This window comes from Penaeus monodon, chromosome 42, assembly GCF_015228065.2.
Source record: "Penaeus monodon isolate SGIC_2016 chromosome 42, NSTDA_Pmon_1, whole genome shotgun sequence".
Taxonomy (NCBI): domain Eukaryota; kingdom Metazoa; phylum Arthropoda; class Malacostraca; order Decapoda; family Penaeidae; genus Penaeus; species Penaeus monodon.
Genome location: NC_051427.1, coordinates 16,650,518 through 16,670,517, shown reverse-complemented (window position 1 = coordinate 16,670,517; position 20,000 = coordinate 16,650,518). Strand labels below are relative to the sequence as shown.

Here is a 20,000-nt window from a genome sequence, read left to right as displayed (position 1 = left end):
AGATGTCATGTAGGGAAATAACTATACACATATAGACATATAATGCAGATATAATGATACAATCAAATTAAAGATATGTCAAGATCAAACATATATGCAATAGAAATAAAGAGACAATAATATGGCAATATAATAATATAGACAGATAATGCAATAGATAAGATAAGAAGTAAATATAAATGATATATATACAAGGGGGGTAAAAATATTACATATATAAATATAAAGGTGTAGTATAAAAATGATTAAAGAGATGTATATAGAGACATTGAACAGCATACAATATATTATATACAGATATGCATAAAGAAAATGAACAAATAGAATATAAACAATTTATATAATACCTATATGCAATAATAATTAGAGATTACATGCCATGAGATAAGACTAGATGCAGAAAAATATAATATACAATATATGGCAATAGAAAGTAGATGCATATAAGAGATATACAGATATGAAAAGATTCACAATATAACAATATAATGCCTAATATATACAGATAATGCAATATAATGAGAAACATAGAAAATGAATTAGGATATACATATAACAGATGCATTCGATAAATATACATATAAACATATATACAGAAGAATATACAGATAAGATCTTCATATGAGGTATAAGATAGATCATATATACATAATATGAAATATAATATAACAAAGTAAGTACAAGACTATATAAAAGTGCAATATAGAATACATATAAGACAGATATATGCAATATACACAGATATAGATACACATATAATGTAACATACATAGATATGGCTATAATATATCAGAAATATATAACAGAGAATAATAATATATATGGCAATTAGGAAATATAATATATAAATTATATAAAAATAATATATAGAATACTATACGTAGGCATTATAATCAGTAGAATAGATATAATAAATGCTTAAAATAATAGTAGAGATATATGCATATAATGTATTATATAATAGGGCATTAGATGGATATAAGATAGATGCATAGATAGATAATAGAGATGGAACGATGAAATAATGCATAGTAGGTAATAGATCATGATAATTATATAGGCATGAAAGAGGGAGATTAATGATGACAATAAAATATGGAAGTAATAAGAGTACAAATGATACATGGAAGAAAGGTAATATAATAATAAAAATATAGCAGATAGTATATAATACACAATCGGGAAGAGAATATAAATAGATAAATGTAGAAGTATAGATGACAAGTTATAGAAGGATAAATAATATTAATAAAGGTATATATATATGGCAGATATGTGTATATATATGCTATAAGATGATGTAAAAGATAATAAGAAAAATATATGTAGATATATATATGGCACTATAAATCGTAATATATATATGCAATATAGAGTTATATAATAAATATGCAGATAAATGTTAATATATATAAGCACCGAACCTAATAATATCATAATAGATAGCATATATATAGGTACAAGATAATAGTAAGTAAGAATAAGAAAAAAATAACTATGATATATAAATAATAATATGCAATTATTTGCCTTATCTAATATATGCTTATAGGTATACTATATTATGGCAAGGAGTATGTAGTACTATATATGCATATATGATTTATCATGGGAGAATGTAGAGATATAATAGGCCTTATGTACAGTAGTAGAATGCATATATGTAGATATTATGCATTATGCGATGATATATATATGCATAAGGCTATATAGTATGCATATATTTATACTATATGAATATTATATACATGAGGCATGCATAGTAGAATCATGTACATAATATGCATAGAATTAAGAGTATATGCCATAGATATACAATATAATATATACCATACATAGCCACCCAGTAGCTATACTATATAACATTAATACAATATATGCAGAATATATACATTAGTATACCCTTCAGATTGTGATCTATATAGATAAAATATATACATATATTGCAATATATATAATAACAATCATTATATGATAGTACAATATATAATATGCATATATTTACAAGGTATATATGCATATATCTACATATTATAAACATATATAAATATTATATACATGCATATATAATTATAGATAATAGATATATATACGAGTTACAATATATATATATATATAAATACTATGATATATATCTATATATATTTTGTACATATATATATGCACTATATAAAATACATATATTTATATATATGCATGCATATATATATATATATTATATATAGTCTATAGTATACTAATATATCATATATATACTATATATATATAGACTACTATGATATATATTTTTCTTCTTTTTTTTTTTTTTTTTTTTTTTTTTTTTTTTTTTTTTGCATTTTTTTTGTATGTGAGTTCACAAATATTTTATTTTCTCTTATGTAGTGAAATTTTATCCGACATCTTTGAGAAATGCAAAAGAAGAAATTCTCCTGTCCCAGATGCTTTTGTGATGGAGTACCAATTCTCCATGCATGAGGCCTAGTATTCTTCACATCATCTACGATTTTATAAGTGTTATTATCTCCATATGTGTACAATGTATTGAAAAAAATAATAAAAACAAAATTGAAAATATGTTTGTTTCACATTTCCTTGTTCTTTTTCTTTTTTAATGTGTCTTTTTTTTTTGTGATTGTTTCTGTTTTGTGTAATTTGCTTTTTTTTCACACTTTCCTGTTTTTTTTTTTATTTTTTGCCTTCTTTTGGCTATTTCTTTATTACCTTGTTGAAATTGTGTAATCGTCGGAACACTGCCGACATATGGTAACATAAACATTCTAAAATGAACAAAGAGTGAATATTTGAAATTTCTCTGAGCACACCAACAGAAGAACCCGTCACCTGCTGATACAAAGGCCCGCCACCATCTCCTTTCAGTTAGCACGTGGTGGTCAGACATTCTGGTCATTGTAGGATCTCTTTTAATTAATTGTAAAGGTGGTTACGAATAGTGGTCTTTCTTTTTGTACATTAATATCTTCATTGAAGATAATTCATTTCATTGTGTAATAATAAATATGTGTGACACTTGATTAAAAAATACTGATTGGATTAAGAAATAATGGGTGTCTTTGGTACTTACTTGAAATATTTTCTACTATTTCATATATATGTTCCTTATACTACATTTAGTATTTAACAATGGGGGCAATTGAATGTGTCTATCTAATGAAAATTACATGAGAAGTGACTAACAATGTGCAGATGCAACTCAACACAGGCACAGTAGTGAACCTGAGAAGTGATGGTAAGGTAATGAAGTTGTCATACTACAATGGTTTAATGATAACATTTTATGTATTCAAAAGATAAGAGCAAGTAACTTGTCATGTTAGGAATTAGAACTTGTAATTTGCATTGTGAAACACTCATATTTTTGTTATCAAATACTAGAATGTTGGGTAAAATAAAGAGATAAAACAAGATAAATCAAATAGGAAATATAGGTAAATTAAATACATTAATGCCAATATTGTAGGACCAGCACATTACAATTAAATTTAACAAAATACAGGAAGGATGCACATATAGTAATATGACTATCGAACAGTATAGGAATCCACAGGAAGATAATAACAATTTTACCTTCATTAAGTTTAGCCTAAATGAGATAACATGCGTGTTGCCTCTCAGTTGATGCTGAATATGTGCACTGGCCAACACTTAGTTTGGGCTTTGACACATTCTAGGCTATACTTGCTTGGTCTCACCAAGGAGTCAATGATCTAGGGGCTATTTTGATTCTTCGCTTCTATTCCTTGAATGCTAGGTAAAAAGTCCATTTATGTTAATATTGTTATTCGGTACATTACTACATTTGAAACAATAAAAGTAATAAAAAAAATAAGTATATCTGAAGATGCAAGGTAGCCTAGTAATTGGACTTCTAGGGGCCCGAGAGAAAAGCTATTCTGGAAACCATCTTCTGTGTAAACAAAAAATTGATAAAATGAAAGCTCTACGAGGAGAAACAGTGTGTAAAAATCCCCATCCCAATCCATAAAAGTTAATTTTTTTTTTTTTTTCCAACTTCTGTAACATACTTCAGTAGAGCATCTGATGTACTCTTTCAGACTATGACAAAAGGACCCTTGTTACTGTAAACTCGACCGGCCAATCCTGATGTGTGTTCGAACCGTGGTTTTTCATTCTTTGCCGACAATTACCTTGCTCTGCGTCTGTCGTTCACCGGGACCTCCCCATCTTCTACGCCGCTTTGGTTCAGCGCGTTTCCTCTTGGGCATCAGGGAGAACACTTCACCTCGATCTTGCCTTGCCTAAGCCACTTGGGCTGTGGCCAAACGCCAAGCTTCAAGTCAGTGTCACGTCCCCGTGCTCCCCACAAAGCTCCCCGTGAATAAAAATAATCTTTAACCCTTATTCCTTCCTGACATGTGCCGCAAAGGGCTCAGGAAAAAATACATGTAGTGCTTTGTAAATATTTTTATCAATGACCTTACAAATGCAGCTCAACAATGCTCTTCGAAATTTCATAATTTTTAAAGATGCATTGGATAGTTTTGGCAAGGGTTTAGACACTTATTCTGTGTTTATGGCTGCAATACACACATTACAAAATGCATTGATAGAAAAAAAAAAAAAAAACAAAATCTAAGGATTACTATTTCTCTGTATACTAAACATAATGCTCCAGAAATGTTTTTTGATTAAGGGCCTTCAAAATAAATGATGACAGGGTTCCCAGTCAATTATTAATTTATGATAAGTTCTGTCTGCCTTGTGCATTTGTTTGGAGGAAAGTGAGGGACTAATTTACATGGCTTGTTAAACTTAAGAGATTCATAAAACCCTGACAAGAATGAACTCTTATTCTGATAAACATACCCAGATCTTATCCTGTGGGGGTTGGGTTACCCTTTCATGGACATAAAACTCCCCCCCCCCCCCAAAAAAAAACAAAAAAAAAATAAAAAACTGCCAGCACTGCAACTTAAACAGCCCTGACGCTATGACCAATGTAGAAGCATGATGGAAATATTTTAAGAAAAAATATAATAATTCCATAAAAATGTTAATTGTCTTGGATTTGGAGACGAGAAAAGTTAGCCTGAAGGTTTAAAAAAATATATTCACAAAAAATATACAAAACGGACAAAAGAAAATCAAAAACCACCTACTGACCTCTTCCCTTTTTTCAAAATGTATTAAAGGAACGGAACGGGTTAAATTAAAGGATTAAATAAAAGTCCCATCCACTAAACTGAGCTGTAGTTTGCTGCAACTGGCATATCAGTGTACATTGTCGCCCCCCCCCCCACGGAACAAGTATATTGTTGTTCATTAACACCACCCCTCAGTCAAAGTGGGGGCTTGAGCAAGAGAAGGACCCCTGAAGTAATCATGGTGCATAACAAGGATAGTCAAGTTCTAGAATCCACTGATCTTTGCAGAGGACAGATGCAACTCATGGTCTAATACTCGTGAACATTACAAACTCCCCCAAGGAAGGTCAATATGATAAACTCATAGAAGTATAGTCAACTGATATAATATGGCTTGAGGTTATATTTTTTCTGCTGTATTAATAAAAACTGTTCATGGAATTACCAGAAATTTAGTCTGTTTATAGGCTATTACATATATGCATATATATACATATATTAACATATAATATGCAATTGCATATATATATCATATATAATATATTATGCATATATCATTATAAATATATATGCATATATACAATATATGCATATATACATATATAATATATATATGCATATATATATATATATATATATATATATATATATATATATATATATATATATATATGATATATATATATATTTTTTTTTTTTTTTTTTTTTTTTTTTTTTTTTTTTTTTTTTTTTTTTTTTTTTTTGTATGTGATGTCAAATATTTTATTTTCCTCTTATGTAGTGAAATTTTATCCGAATCTTTGAAATGCAAAAGAAGAAATTCTCTTCCAGATGCTTCTTGTGAGAGTCCCAATTCTCCATGCATAGCCTAGTATTCTTCACATCATCTACTCATTTTATAAGTGTATTATCTCCATACTGTGTACAATTATTGAAAAAAATAATAAAAACAAAATTGAAAATGTTTGTTTCACATTTCCTGTTCTTTTTCTTTTTTATTGTCTTTTTTTTTTTGTATGTTTCTGTTTGTGTAATTTCTTGTTTCACATTTCCTTTTTTTTTTTTTTTTTTGTCTTCTTTGGTATTTCTTTATTACCTTGTGAAATTGTGTAATTGTGACACCCCGACATATGTAACATAAATTCTAAAATGAAAAATGAGTGAATATTTGAAATTTCTCTGAGCCACCACCAGAAGACCCATCACCCGCTGATACAAAGGGCCCATCTCCTTTCAGTTAGCACGTGTTGGTCAGACATCTTGTCATTGTAGGATCTCTTTTAATTAATTGTAAAGGTTGGTTAGCATAGTGGTCTTTCTTTTTGTACATTAATATCTTCATTGAAGATAATTCATTATTTTGTAATAATAAATATGTGTAGTACACTTGATTAAAAAATACTGCATTTGATTAAGAAATAAGGGTGTCTTTGGTACTTCCTTGAATATCTACTATTTCATATATATATCTTAAACTACATTTAGTATTTAACAATGCAATGAATGTTCTTATCTAATGAAAATAATGAGAAGTGACACAATGTGCAGATGCAACTCAACACAGGCACAGTAGTGAACCTGAGAAGTGATGGAAGGATAATGAAGTTGTATACTACAATGGTTTAATGATAACATTATATGTATTCAAAAGATAAAGAGCAAGTAACTTGTCATGTTAGACTTAGCCTTGTAATTTGCATTGTGAAACACTCATATTTTGTTATAAAATACTAGAATGTTGGTAAAATAAGAGATAAAACAAGATAAATCAACTAGGAAATATAGGTAAATTAAATACATTAATGCAATATTGTATTACCAGTACATTTACATTAAATTTAACACAAATACAGGAAGGACTGCACATATAGTAATATGATATGAACAGATAGAATCACAGGAAGATAATAACAATTTTACCTTCATTAAGTTAGCCTAATGAGCTAACATGCAGTGTTGCCTTTCAGTTGATGCTGAATATGTGCACTGGCCACATTAGTTTTGCTTTGACAATTTAGGTTATACTTGCTTGGTCACCAAGGAGTCAATGACTAGGCCTATTTGATCTTAGCTTCTATTCCTTGAATGCTAGGTAAATGTCATTTATGTTAATATTGTTATTCTGTACATTACTACATTTTGAACAATAAAAGTAATAAAAAAAATATCTCTGAAGATGCAAGGTAGCCTAGTAATTGACTTCTAGGCGAGAAAGCATTCTGGAACCATCTATGTGTAAACAAAATTGATAAAATGAAATCACAGGGAACAGTGTGTAAACATCCCATCCCAATATCACAGTTAATTTTTTTTTTTTTTCCAACTTCTTTAACATACTTCATAGAGCATCTGATTTATTTCAGATATGACAAAGGGGCTCAGAAAATACATGTAGTGCTTTGTAAATATTTTTATCAATGACCTTACAAATGCAGCTCAACAATGCTCTTGAAATTTCATAATTTTTAAAATCCTTGGATATTTTGGCAAGGGTTTAGACACTAATTCTGTGTTATGGCTGCAATACACACATTACAAAATGCATTGATAGAAAAAAAAAAAAAAAAAAAAATTAAGGTACTATTTCTCTTATATAAACATAATGCCTCCAGAAATGTTTTTTTGATTAAGGCCTTCAAAATAAATGATGACAGGGTTCCCAGTCAATTATTAATTTATAATAAGTTCTGTCTCTTGTTGCTTTGTTTGGAGGAAAGTGAGGACTAATTTACTGGATTGTTAAACTTAAGAGATTCCTAAAACCCTGACAAGAATAACTCTTATTCTGAAACATACCCAGATTTATACTGTGGGGGTTGGTTCACCTTTCATGGAATTAACTCCCCCCCCCCCCCAAAAAAAAAAAAAAAAAAAAAAAAAACTGCCAGCACTGCACCTTCACCCAGCCCTGGTCTGACCATGTAGAATGCATGATGAAATATTTTTAAGAAAAAATATATATTCCATAAAAATGTTAATTTTTGGATTTGGAGACGAGAAAATTCAGCCTGAAGGTTTAAAAATATATTCACAAAAAATATACAAAATGGACAAAAGAAAATCAAAAACCACCTACTGACCTCTTCCCTTTTTTCAAATGTTATTAAAGGAAGGAAAGTGTTAAATTAAAGGATTAAATAAAAGTCCCATCCACTAACTGAGCTGTAGTTGCTGCACTTGCATATCATTGTACACTGTCTGCACGAACAAGTATATTGTTGTTCACTTAACATTCAGTCAAAGTGGGGCTTGAGCAAGAGAAGACCCCTGAAGTAATCACGGTGCATAGCAAGGATATCAAGTCTAGATCACTGATCTTTGCAGAGACAGATGCAACATGGTCAATACTCGTGCAACATACAACTCCCCCAAGAAGGTCAATATGTAAACTTCATTAGAGTACTAGTCACTGATATATTGGCTTGAGGTATATTTTCTAATGTATAATAAAACCTGTTCATGGAATTACCAGTAAATTTAGTCTGTTATAGCTATTATACATAATGATAACTTAGAAACCAGTCAACTGATAAATCATGCACTGTAGTTACACTGCATATTATATTAATATACTTTCATTTGGTTATTAAATAATCTTTAAATTATTACACAAAGGCCTTTAGTGAACCACTACTCATGACTATGGTATATTTTAGAAAATTTTTATTGATTAAAACAATATATCACTTTCAAATTTATTGAAATTATTAAGGCAATTCTAAGGAGACATTTTCTGAATACAGAATATTGTATGAACTTGTCCAAAGCAAAAGCTTTTGATTTCAAATAAAAATCACATGAGTATAACTACATTTAAATAACCATTCACAGTATTATTTACATAATTTTTTTTCATAATCCTGCCATTATATTGCATTCCTGGTGATGGAAGGTGTCAAGACCCTTCGTATCATATTGAACATTTTTGTAAATCAGTATATTTACACTCTCACTCTGTCTAACTGTACAAGTTGATCATTTGATTTCCAATATGCTGCATTTTAGCCATTCCAGTGTCAAATAATATTGATGTAAAAAATTTCAGGTCTTTTAAGACCGTAAAATAACACACACACACACACACACACACACACACACACACACACACACACACACACACACACACACACACACACACACACACACACACACACACACACACACACACACACACACACACACACACACACACACACACACACACACACACACACACACACACACACACACACACACACACACACAATTTGCTCTGTTTATCAATGTTCCCACTCACCAACTAAATTTGTTTAATTTTATCATGGAATTAACTAACCAGGGACTATAAACAATGTATTTAGATATTCAGTGTTTGAATTCAATTGATTATAAAATATATAGGACAATATTTGATAACAGCACTTCATTCATGTATCCTCTGCAGAAAATTAAAAATTTTTATTTGTCAGGAAGAGAATGTGCATGCACAATAGGGAAAGCGGAGACAGAAAATTGAGAGCAAGATGTAAAAAGTTACAAAAGAAGAAAGCAAGCTTAATAAATTTCAAGTATTAATTAAATTTAAAACATTATAAACCTTTTCATTTAAGCATATGAAACTTTATCATATAATGAGGTTTGGTGACACTGTTACTCATACACATATCACTGAAGTCTTTAGCAACAAACTTGTAATGATAATAGCTTATGGTATTTAACCAATATGAACCAGGGTTTGCTTACATTTGGTTACCAGCCCTGTTATTACTACATTTTTGCCAAAATTTACTGATTATGGAAAAAAAAAACTATTCTTTAGAAACGGTAAGGTGATGAGTAAGTTTTATTACACATGTCGACTGAGAAGCAGCAGCTTGTTGAAAAGGTAGTAACGAGTGTGTTCTCGGTGACACCCAACTGACTTGCAATTATCATTTAACTTGTACTTAACACTTCTCCTAAACTGCAAATCCAAGTTTTTAGCAATGCATCATTTTAAAGTACTATAAATCTGGAACAGTGAAGTGCTGAAAAGTAGTAACTTGTTTAGTGAAGATAATAAAAAGCATGCACTTGCACTGACAGATGAAATCTGGATTGGCCTAGATAGGCCCACACCTCAATCACTGACACTCATTATAGAATGCTGTATGCTGATATTCCTAGTTTTTGGCTGACAATTTTTTTTCTTTTACTTAATTAGTAATATTTTCTGAGGTAGTGACATCCAAGTCTGGAGAAAGCCATCTAACTCCATGGATGCAGACATCTATGACATTAACTGTTCACAGGGCAATAAAATCATAAGGAAATCAAGTATTGAAAAATCATGTCAGGAATGACCAAACTTAGTTTTTTTGTTTTTTGTTTTTTTTGTCACATAATAACATTCAATATGGGTATTTGTGTGTATCATAGAACATACACATTCTTAAATAAACTATGCTTTAATATTAGTATGCAGTAGAAATACAAATAGAGGATTTTACAGATATGGTTTCAAATTGTCATTTAGTGTACAAGCGTATACAGAGTCTTGTGTAGAAGTGTGTGTGTGTGTGTGTGTGTGTGTGTGTGTGTGTGTGTGTGTGTGTGTGTGTGTGTGTGTGTGTGCGTGTGTGTGTGTGTGGAGGGGGTTCCATGGAAATGTGTACATGTGTATGTAACCAGTAAAGCAACCCCCCCCCCCCCCAAAAAAAAAAAAAAAAAAAAAAAAAAAATGCTGAAATTGAATTCAACATAGCCTACCCCACCACCTTTCACCAAATACATTAAATAGTCCCACAAAAAACAAAGCACATACACATGTATCAATTCTATGAAGTGTGTGTTCACAGGTGGACATTCAACTAGCCACGTATAAAGTGTAGTGTTAATATGTGTTAACACATATGAGCTAGCAAGTGACTGATATTGCAAGGGAGAAAAGTTTACATGATACAGAATGCACAACAAACCAACAGTAACTGAACAGTTCTTTTCCGTTTTTATTGTTTACATTTAGCAAGCTTTTTCAGTATAACAATTACTTGTCAAAAGCAAGTTTTACTGTACATGAATTTCTGTATGTATGTATGCATATATACATGTAAATATATATATATATGTATGTATGTATGTATGTATGTGTGTATGTGTGTGTGTGCGTGTGTGCGCGCGTGTGTGTGTGTGTGTGTGTGTGTGTGTGTGTGTGTGTGTGTGTGTACGCATGCATACATTTATGCCTGAAATGAAATATTGCTATAAGAAGAAAGGAACCAAAATATATACTTCTCAACAGCAACTTTTTAGCGTTCCACTTGAGTACAGTAATTTGAGTCAACCTTCACAGATCTTGTTTCTTTTTTCACTGTAGCAGTATTTCAAATCCTTCAGGCCAAAAATTACAGTGACTGTGCTTTTCTTTTTTTATTAATAAACTTTCCTATTAGCAAATCACTCACTGAGGTGGCAACTAACTATGTGTTATATGACAGTAAATTCTACAAAAGCTGGTTACATTCCATTAGTATTTTTTTTCTTGTTTTACAGAACTGGTAGTACTTCAAGTTGACCTATCACATTTATTTTAAAACGCAAGCATACAGTGTAGACATAGACCCAACACCAAGGGAAAGCAGGTCATTTAGTGTGTCTGCCCTTTAATTGCAGAATTAATTTCACACATTAGTGCCACAAGTGGATACATCTACCATTGGAATTTTTAAAATTAACTGCCAAATCACCCCATGGTCCTCTTCCAAAACTGTCTTAATCATTTGGAAGACAATGACTCTCCAACTAGTCACTTAGCCCAGCTCTTTTTTTTTTTTTTTTTTTTTGTGTGTGTGTGTGTGTGTGTGTGTGTGTGTGTGTGTGTGTGTGTGTGTGTGTGTGTGTGTGTGTGTGTGTGTGTGTGTGTGTGTGTGTGTGTGTGTGTGTGTGTGTAGGTTTAACCTCAGACAAGCCATCCACTGGGTGCCTGGATCATCTACTCATTGTGGCAGGACAATCAATCACAGCTGCTATCAAGGGAATAGAAAAGTTGAGACTTGAGGTGGCTGTTCTCTCAGAAGTGAGGGGATGTGGCAGCAGCACAATTTGTGTAGGTGATTACACCTTTTACTGGCTGAGCCATAGTGGATGAAACCTTCTACAGGGGTAGCTATAACCTCACCAACAGATTCCAGCTTTCAGCATACAATGGAACTAAGACTGAAGCATGCTTATAGCTTCATGTCTCTTATTCCTGTGTACACTCCTACCAATGTTTTTAACTGTAAAAGAGGTGTTTTTGCATGGGGCACATGGTTATTTCTCCAAGGACAATCCAGGCCACCATGTTATCTCCTGAAACATCCTTGGGTGTTGGAGGACCCTGGCACAACCTAGGACCAAGGACGCACCTGTTCTCTCCCCTTGAGGGACCCTCATGGATGGAAACAAAAGGTGGATGCAACTATGCATCCCTATCAGCATTAGCCCACAGATCAACTGACTGATTTAGCTAAATATAGAGCTAGATATACACATGGAGCTATAGCTATGTATAGAATTATAGAGCTACACAGAGTTATTGAGCAATACAATCATATATAGTATATATAGTTATATATAGAGCTACCTAGCTATGTGGAGAGCTACAGCTATACATAAAGCCATATATACAACTATAATTGGCCAGCTGTACAATTGATATCAAAATAACCATAATGATAATTTTGGCAGTCAAGAACATCTTTGGCAGATATACCCATATGAAGCAAAGAAAGGGTTAAAGCAGTCAAGATGAAGATACACTGTGAAGGGATTTAGCTTCTGTTCCATGAGAATTTACACAAAGCACATAGTTATGACACACTGTAGGCATTGTCCTTTAAACTTTTAACAATAAATAGAAACAATGTATCTCAGTTCAATAAAAGATGAACTGTTTTATTAACCCATTTGCCATGGGTTTATGTACTGTCCACTATATTTTTTTTCTAATTTTGTTGCACACAGACGGCTCCACAAATGATCAGCCACTTGGAGTCACTTAGTAGGCCCTAATGACCATTCCCGATTTCCCCATTTCCTGAATTTGTGGGTAAATGTTTTTTATGTTATTAATAGTGGCACTGTTATTATCTATGACATTGTGTTTATTGTTGTCTTTAAAGTACTAATGTTAAAAATAGTTAATTCATAAAAAAAAGATCTTTACAAAAATCAAGATTATGGGTAAACAAGTGAGATATGAAGAACTAATAAATGACTCCTTGGTGATTAAGCACTTGTGGAGCCATCTATATGTAAAAAATTAATAAACTAAAATTACAGTGGACATAGCATGTATCTTTGCCATCTACATTCAAAGGGTTAAAAAAGCTAAATGAAAGTTACACTGAATTTTGATGTTCACTTTGTTTCCATAGCATGAGAATCAGTCCTATCTTCCATTTCTACATCATTACTACCTATAGATGTAATTGGACTGACACAATTTTGTGTATGTCTTGCACTGGTTTCATAAGACTGTCTTTCTGAAGTTGGTTGACTCCCTGTCAGGTCAGAAAGGCTACGAGCTCCGCCCCGTGCCCTGACTGGCGACCCTGAGAGAGACATTGATTCTTCTGGGTTTAGTCGAACAGCTGTGAAGTTATGAATAGATGGAGGACCTGGGGAGGCATTCATGTGCAGACTAGTAGGCAATGGTCCTGCTGATGATCTTCGCCTAGCTACAGGTGACATGGTGAGTGAATGTGATGGTTGGTCAACTGTCATCCCACTACTACTAGTGCTTCTCATGCCTGCCATCCCATTGCTACTTGCACTTCTTATGCTAAGGGGAAATGGCTGAGTATATGTTACACTGGCAAATTGTGACTGCTGAAGTGCAGGTGGATTCACAGAAGTACCAACTCTTATGATCCCTAGAGCGTGTGACACAGCTGGTGGATCAACTGGTCCTGATGATGCTAAAGGACGATTGTGACTTAGGCAATGCTTTTCTGCATGGTAAATCCTCAGTACTTGGCTAACAACTGGGTGTGTGTCTGGATCACTTAACCACATATTAGCATTATTAGGGCTTTCAAACAACATCATCAGAGCTGAAACCCAGAAAAGATGGGAAGTATTAGTGTCTATATATTAATATATTCAATATATCAACACTCATATAAATTACTTGATAACTAATGTTGAAGCTAAATACAACGAAACAACATTATATAGCCACAAAATGTATGTAATGTTTATCACACATTATATCTATAATTATAAAATCATTACACAATACACAATTACTACATTTTGCAATAAAAACTACCATAAAGTTTGTTAATATTCCAAAAGGTAATTTCAAAATTGAACAAGGCTGGCCATGCCATAACATGGTATACAAACTGAAACAGAATGACATATTATCTTACCTAAAAGTGTTTTTGGCTTTGGTAGTGCCAGTTGTATCACAGGAGAAGCAAGAATGGCTGAGATAATTGGTGAATCTCGTTCCAATCCTTGATCATCTGGCATTGTTGAGCGGTTGCTCAACAGCAACTCACACTGAAAAAGTGGAATTCATAATTAGTTTTTTTTACACAGATATTGCCAAAAGGCCAGTCAACACACACATACACAGACACTGAGACCAATAGAGAGACAGACATATACAAAAGGTAAACTTGTCTACACTAGTTTTTCCTAAAACTTTTCTCTTTTTATTAGCAACTTATCAATAATTACATGACACTGAGAAGGTTCTGTACTTACTGCACTATTCTGCTTATTTCCACTGCAACGAAGTGCTTCAGTGACTTGCTCTTCACTGAAACCCATGTTTACTAATTTTTCCATGACCTGCATGTTGGGCTGTAATGTAAGAATGTAAGTCTATTACATACTGGCATATATTTATCCCATTCAGTGTGATAAACTTACTGCAGTCATATCTCTGATGAATATACTTAAATATTACAAGACAGGCCAAGCATCTTTGGGTTTATGAGGGTGGCAATTACATGAAAGTGTTTTCAACTGAGCCTAACACAAAAATCAGATGAAGAATACCCTCAAGGAAGTGTAAACTGCTAATTAAAGAAGACAAAAGAATGGTATTGAATAATTCTACAATAAAGTTGTGTAATTTTAATTTCAGTACATCACCACGAAATTCTGATTCCTTATATTGCATTTTGGAATTATTCTTAGAGATTCACACCTTTCTCTATTGAAAAAACAAAATGAATCATCTTTTATAATACATTCTATTACTCATTTGACCTTTATTTTCACACCCCTATATCACGCTATTTGCTTCTTCTGGAAGATCATTTTATGGGTATGCCAAGTTTATCCCTTTCCCGAGGGGTAGTATTCATAGTGGCCCGGGCCTCGCTGCCAGGGGCTTATATCGTCCCCTAGCATGCGCGACCACTCATGCCAAATACCAGCATCCCATGCTGTTTCTTCGTAATACTACGAGGATATGTTGTATTTTCAGTTTTCATTATTTTCTAAAGTCTCTATTTGCCATATTTCCTGATAAATCGAGACTTTTGCTGTTATATAGACTCCATAGTTGATCATTATTCAGTCTATAGTCTGAATAAAATAAGCAGTGTGCGGCATCAAGGAGTTGGTGTGTTGCTTTTTTTTTTTTTTTTTTTTTTTTTTTTTTTTTTTTTTTTTTTTTTTTTTTAAGTAAAAATGAGAAAGTGTTAAAAATGACTTAATCACACCTTCAGTGGCAGAAAAATAATATTTTGCCATGACTGTAACAAAAAAAAAAACTCATGGCATGTCCATACATACACCATGGCATGTACATACATGCCGCCGGCAGATAGTCCCGTCATGCTATGGCATGTGCGTAAATGCCACCCGTCGGCAAAGGGTTATAAATCAATGTAATTATGATGAAAAGTGGATCGTAAATCATAAACATATAATACACCTGAATAAGTTCACAAAGTATATAAAAATCTGGATTCTTAACAAACCTGGAACCATTTACGATGGTATTGCAAGAAAGTGTTCAATATCCTCTTGGCTGGATCCCCAGACATATCTGTGGAAGTTGAAGAAACTGTAGCATGTGCTGTTGTTTGTTCTGTGGCCATCTTGTTGCTTGCAGCATCAACTTCATCACTGCCAGCTGCACTACTGCTTCTGTTGCCCTGTTCTAAAAGCCATTCCATTGCCTCCATAACATTTCTAAGGGGAAAAAAAATATATACATATATATAAATAAATGTCTGTAGTATATATCATGATTCACTGGCAAAATAATGTACAGTGAGAGAACTTCAAATTTCAGGACTGTTACTGCTGGGAGATATTTATTAAATTTTGGTTGTTTACCAACACTAGCACTCTCCATGTTTTCTACATTGAAATGTTCTTCAAAAGCTATGTCTTCCATCTAAAATAAAAGGCATAACCATTTTTATATCTTGAGCTCTTCTGACACACCCTAGACTTAACAGTGCAACCCTCACAGATAGGTATATTTGAAGTTAGTGGCAATAATATGTGAGCATCCTTGACTGTTGTTGTTTATTATTTATTTTCAGCAGAGTCAATATCAATTATCATTAAAAACATAGCTTCATTTCATATTCCATCCTGTAAACTAATATAGGCAAAATTTGCAGTTTTCATTAGTGTTTTATGTAAATTTGCTGTCCACATTCTGTTGCACTGGCAATGTGTCTAAGGTTGGACAAGGTCAGGACTCACTGACAGTGCTAATATGGTCAATCTTGAGGTGTTAAATAAGTATAAAACTGAAATAGTAATTGTAATGCTCCTACAATTCTCTTAATATCTTTTTGGTTTCAGATACATAGGGACATTGTTCTCTACAACAATGGTTTTCTAAAGGAATACAGTTTTAACTCTCAAATGTCTGCCACATCCCTAGGGATATGCAAAGCTTAATGATCAAATGTCTATAATAATAAGGTTAATGGTTAACAGTTAATGGTTTGAAGAGATAAATGTGCTAGATATCAATGGTCATATAGCACAATGGTAAAGTATTGTGGCAAAAAGGGTGGAAATTAATTAACAATCAGGATAATGCTGTAGGATAGAATGGTAGTGAGGAATAGAGAGATTAGAGGGTGGATGAGGGAGTGAATTCATCTCTTGAGTTATGTTTATGAACTTTTGGACTTTAAGAGTTTCTGGAGGGGATTTGGGTGGGGAGATATAAGAAACAAAGGTTTTTTTTATGTGGAGGAGAAGAGGGAATAGATGTCCAAGGAGCAGAGGAAGAGGTGGGTGTAGGAGAGGATGTGGTACAGGAGGATGGAGTGGAATGTTTAGATTGTCTGGTGCGACAAGTAGAGTGAGAAGGAGGAGGGATAGGTACCAGGGAAGTGGGAGATTGGAGTATCTGGTTTTAGACTGGAAAAGGAATTTGACTGGGGGAGAGAGGGAGTAGAGATAGGATGGTTCAGAGAAGAGGGAAGAGATACTTCTTGCTGGAACTTCTTGAGAAGATGGGAGGGGCGAGCAGAGAAAGAGTAAAAACCTTGTCAGTGTGCTTCTTGTCTAGCCTCACATAGAGTGAGGCCTAGTTTGAATCTGTGAACTGCTACCTCAGATTCAAGCTAGTAAGCACGGCAGCTCCTATAAAATACATTATGGGAACCACATTATGGGTACACATGCAAGACTGAACAGAGCAATCTAAACAGTCAGGCTAGGTTGGGCATATAGAGGGCAGCAGGCTGTGGAGTGAGTGTTTGGCTGGGTGGCCAAAACACCAACATTTCTAACATTGACATGGAAGAGGTTGATATGGTCTGACAGAGCAGGACACTCTACCAATATAAACTTCATGGGGGAGGTTATGTGGACAGAAGCTAATCTTGGCAATATTGGTGTAGGACTTATGTTGGCCTCTGGGAGGAACAATGTAGTACTGGAATGCCACTGCATCAAGTCGATGAGGCATGCAAGCAAGTCATTTTGACAGTCTGACCAGCCCTTGTTGTAGACAGGACAATCAGTCGCAGAGACCGAAACAGTTCTAGTACAAGTGTTAAGGGAGGAGTGAGACTGGGCAGGAATAGGTTTGGCAGTGAGGTCAATCAGGGTAGATAGTGCATGAGCTTGAGCCTCAGATGTAATTGTGACAAAGCATGAACAATCAGAATGACTGTGTAAGGAAACTTTGCCTACCTGTTTTTGGAGATATTGTTGGAAGAGAAGGGTATTGAGAGTACGGGGCTGTAAGGGGGAATCACAAAGAATTGATCCCCCTACTGGGCCAAAAAGGGTACTCAAAAGGTTTGTAGAGGTGAAAGCAGTAGAAGGACACGGATAGGAGGTAGTACTGTTGGGAGGAGGACAAGGAGGGCAATAAGGATGAAGAGTAGTAATAAGGGGGGGATGGGGGATAGACAATGAAGAAGACTGTGCAGTAGAAGATGGAGTGGAGGATGTAGGGAGAGAGGAAGGGGTGTATTCTGAATGTTGAGTAATTTCTTGGGTGGATGCTTCGGAATGGATAAAGGTGATCGCAGACATTGAGGAGGGGGTATTAGAACCAGTCAGAGCAGTGGTCAAAGGAGAAGCTGGGGTCGGGAAACCAATGAAATCAAATTTAGATAGGCTAGTTGATGAAGGGGCAAGCCTTCTCCTAATAAGGGTGCGCCATGGTGAGCATGAAATATATGGGGAGAGGAAACAGTCTACCCCTCAGAATCCCCATGAGGGGAAAGGGCTAGACAATTAACCAAGGGATTACTGTGCCCATGGCTCCCAGAGACCATTTATGACTGACACAATGCCAGCATTTCATCCTTTCATCACGGCTCTCACACCTTAGGAAGTGGACAGAAGAAGAGAATGATGAAGAGAAAAAAAGGAAAGGGTGAGAAGAAAAGACCACGCAAAATTATTTGAGGTGAGGGCTGAGGTCCAAGGTAGGGGTGATCCCCTATGCTGGGCCTCAGTTTCCTTCTCCTAAGGTCCCCAACAACAACAACGAGCAAGGAATTAGGGAAGATAATAAGGTTAAACATGCCAGAAAATCATAACACTGACTGACAGGAAATGCTATCACCCAAGCATGCATCACTTAATGAGACTCACTGCAAAAGTATTAAAGGTAAGGCTAGGCCTGAGAAATAATACTCATTCACTTTCTATTTTCTTCAAAAGTTACTCTTTAGTATAAAAAAAAAAACAATATTTGTTTGGCACTGGCTGCATTCAATAAGGAAAAATAGCCCCTAATAAGTTGCCTTTTTAGCCTCATTACCTAAAATATTTGGTATGCCACAGTGAAGATGCATAAAGAGTGGAAGAATTCTATTTTTCCCATGCACCTGATTTTTTTCTCAAGTAGCAGACTGTGCATGCACCTTGGCACACAGATCAATATAGCACTGTGAGCTCCCGTCATGAGTGAGTTAACAAAGTCAATAGTTTTGGTTACATGTGCCCTTACTGTTAGAAAGGTGAAAAGCCTTGATGATGACACAGAGGCACACCATATTCCCAGGCCACAACCTCCAAAATGTTTTCTCATATTTCCTCATCTCTTATCCACTTATCTATACTCTATATTCTATGTTCTCTGTCTGTCTGTCCTTCATTCTATCCCTCATTCCTTTATTTTCCATTAGCTCCATTGCCCCGCTTTCTGTTAATATAGCACGAATCATTAGCTTCCTATAACTGCTGTCTATTTTTACTGCTCAGAATGACAGGATTCCTTTCTAAATTTGCTCTGCTTCATCAAAGCCTCTTCAAATATATTTCTATCTCTATCTGAAAAATTAAGTGGATCCAAGAAAATATCAGCTGTTTCCAAGTCAGACATAATAATAACATTGACCAAATGCCTGCTTTCTCTCTCTCTCTCTCTCTCTCTCTCTCTCTCTCTCTCTCTCTCTCTCTCTCTCTCTCTCTCTCTCT

The 20,000-nt window shown here is 34.0% G+C and overlaps 2 protein-coding genes across 2 annotated transcripts in view; one reads left to right on the top strand and one right to left on the bottom strand.

Moving 5' to 3' along the window:
- LOC119599349 (PIH1 domain-containing protein 1-like) overlaps positions 1 to 6,085 on the top strand; it is a gene marked incomplete in the record, with an annotated part of 38,626 nt that extends 32,541 nt beyond the window's left edge. Inside the window, 1 exon segment of the mRNA XM_037949105.1 lies at positions 5,955 to 6,085. Coding sequence (XP_037805033.1) covers positions 5,955 to 5,990 — 36 coding nt within the window.
- Positions 6,086 to 11,940: 5,855 nt separating this feature from the next.
- LOC119599357 (ubiquitin-associated domain-containing protein 1-like) overlaps positions 11,941 to 20,000 on the bottom strand; it is a gene marked incomplete in the record, with an annotated part of 16,820 nt that continues 8,760 nt past the window's right edge. Inside the window, 4 exon segments of the mRNA XM_037949115.1 lie at positions 11,941 to 14,176; positions 14,498 to 14,630; positions 14,838 to 14,936; positions 16,067 to 16,280. Of these exon segments, the coding sequence (XP_037805043.1) occupies positions 13,482 to 14,176; positions 14,498 to 14,630; positions 14,838 to 14,936; positions 16,067 to 16,280 (1,141 nt within the window).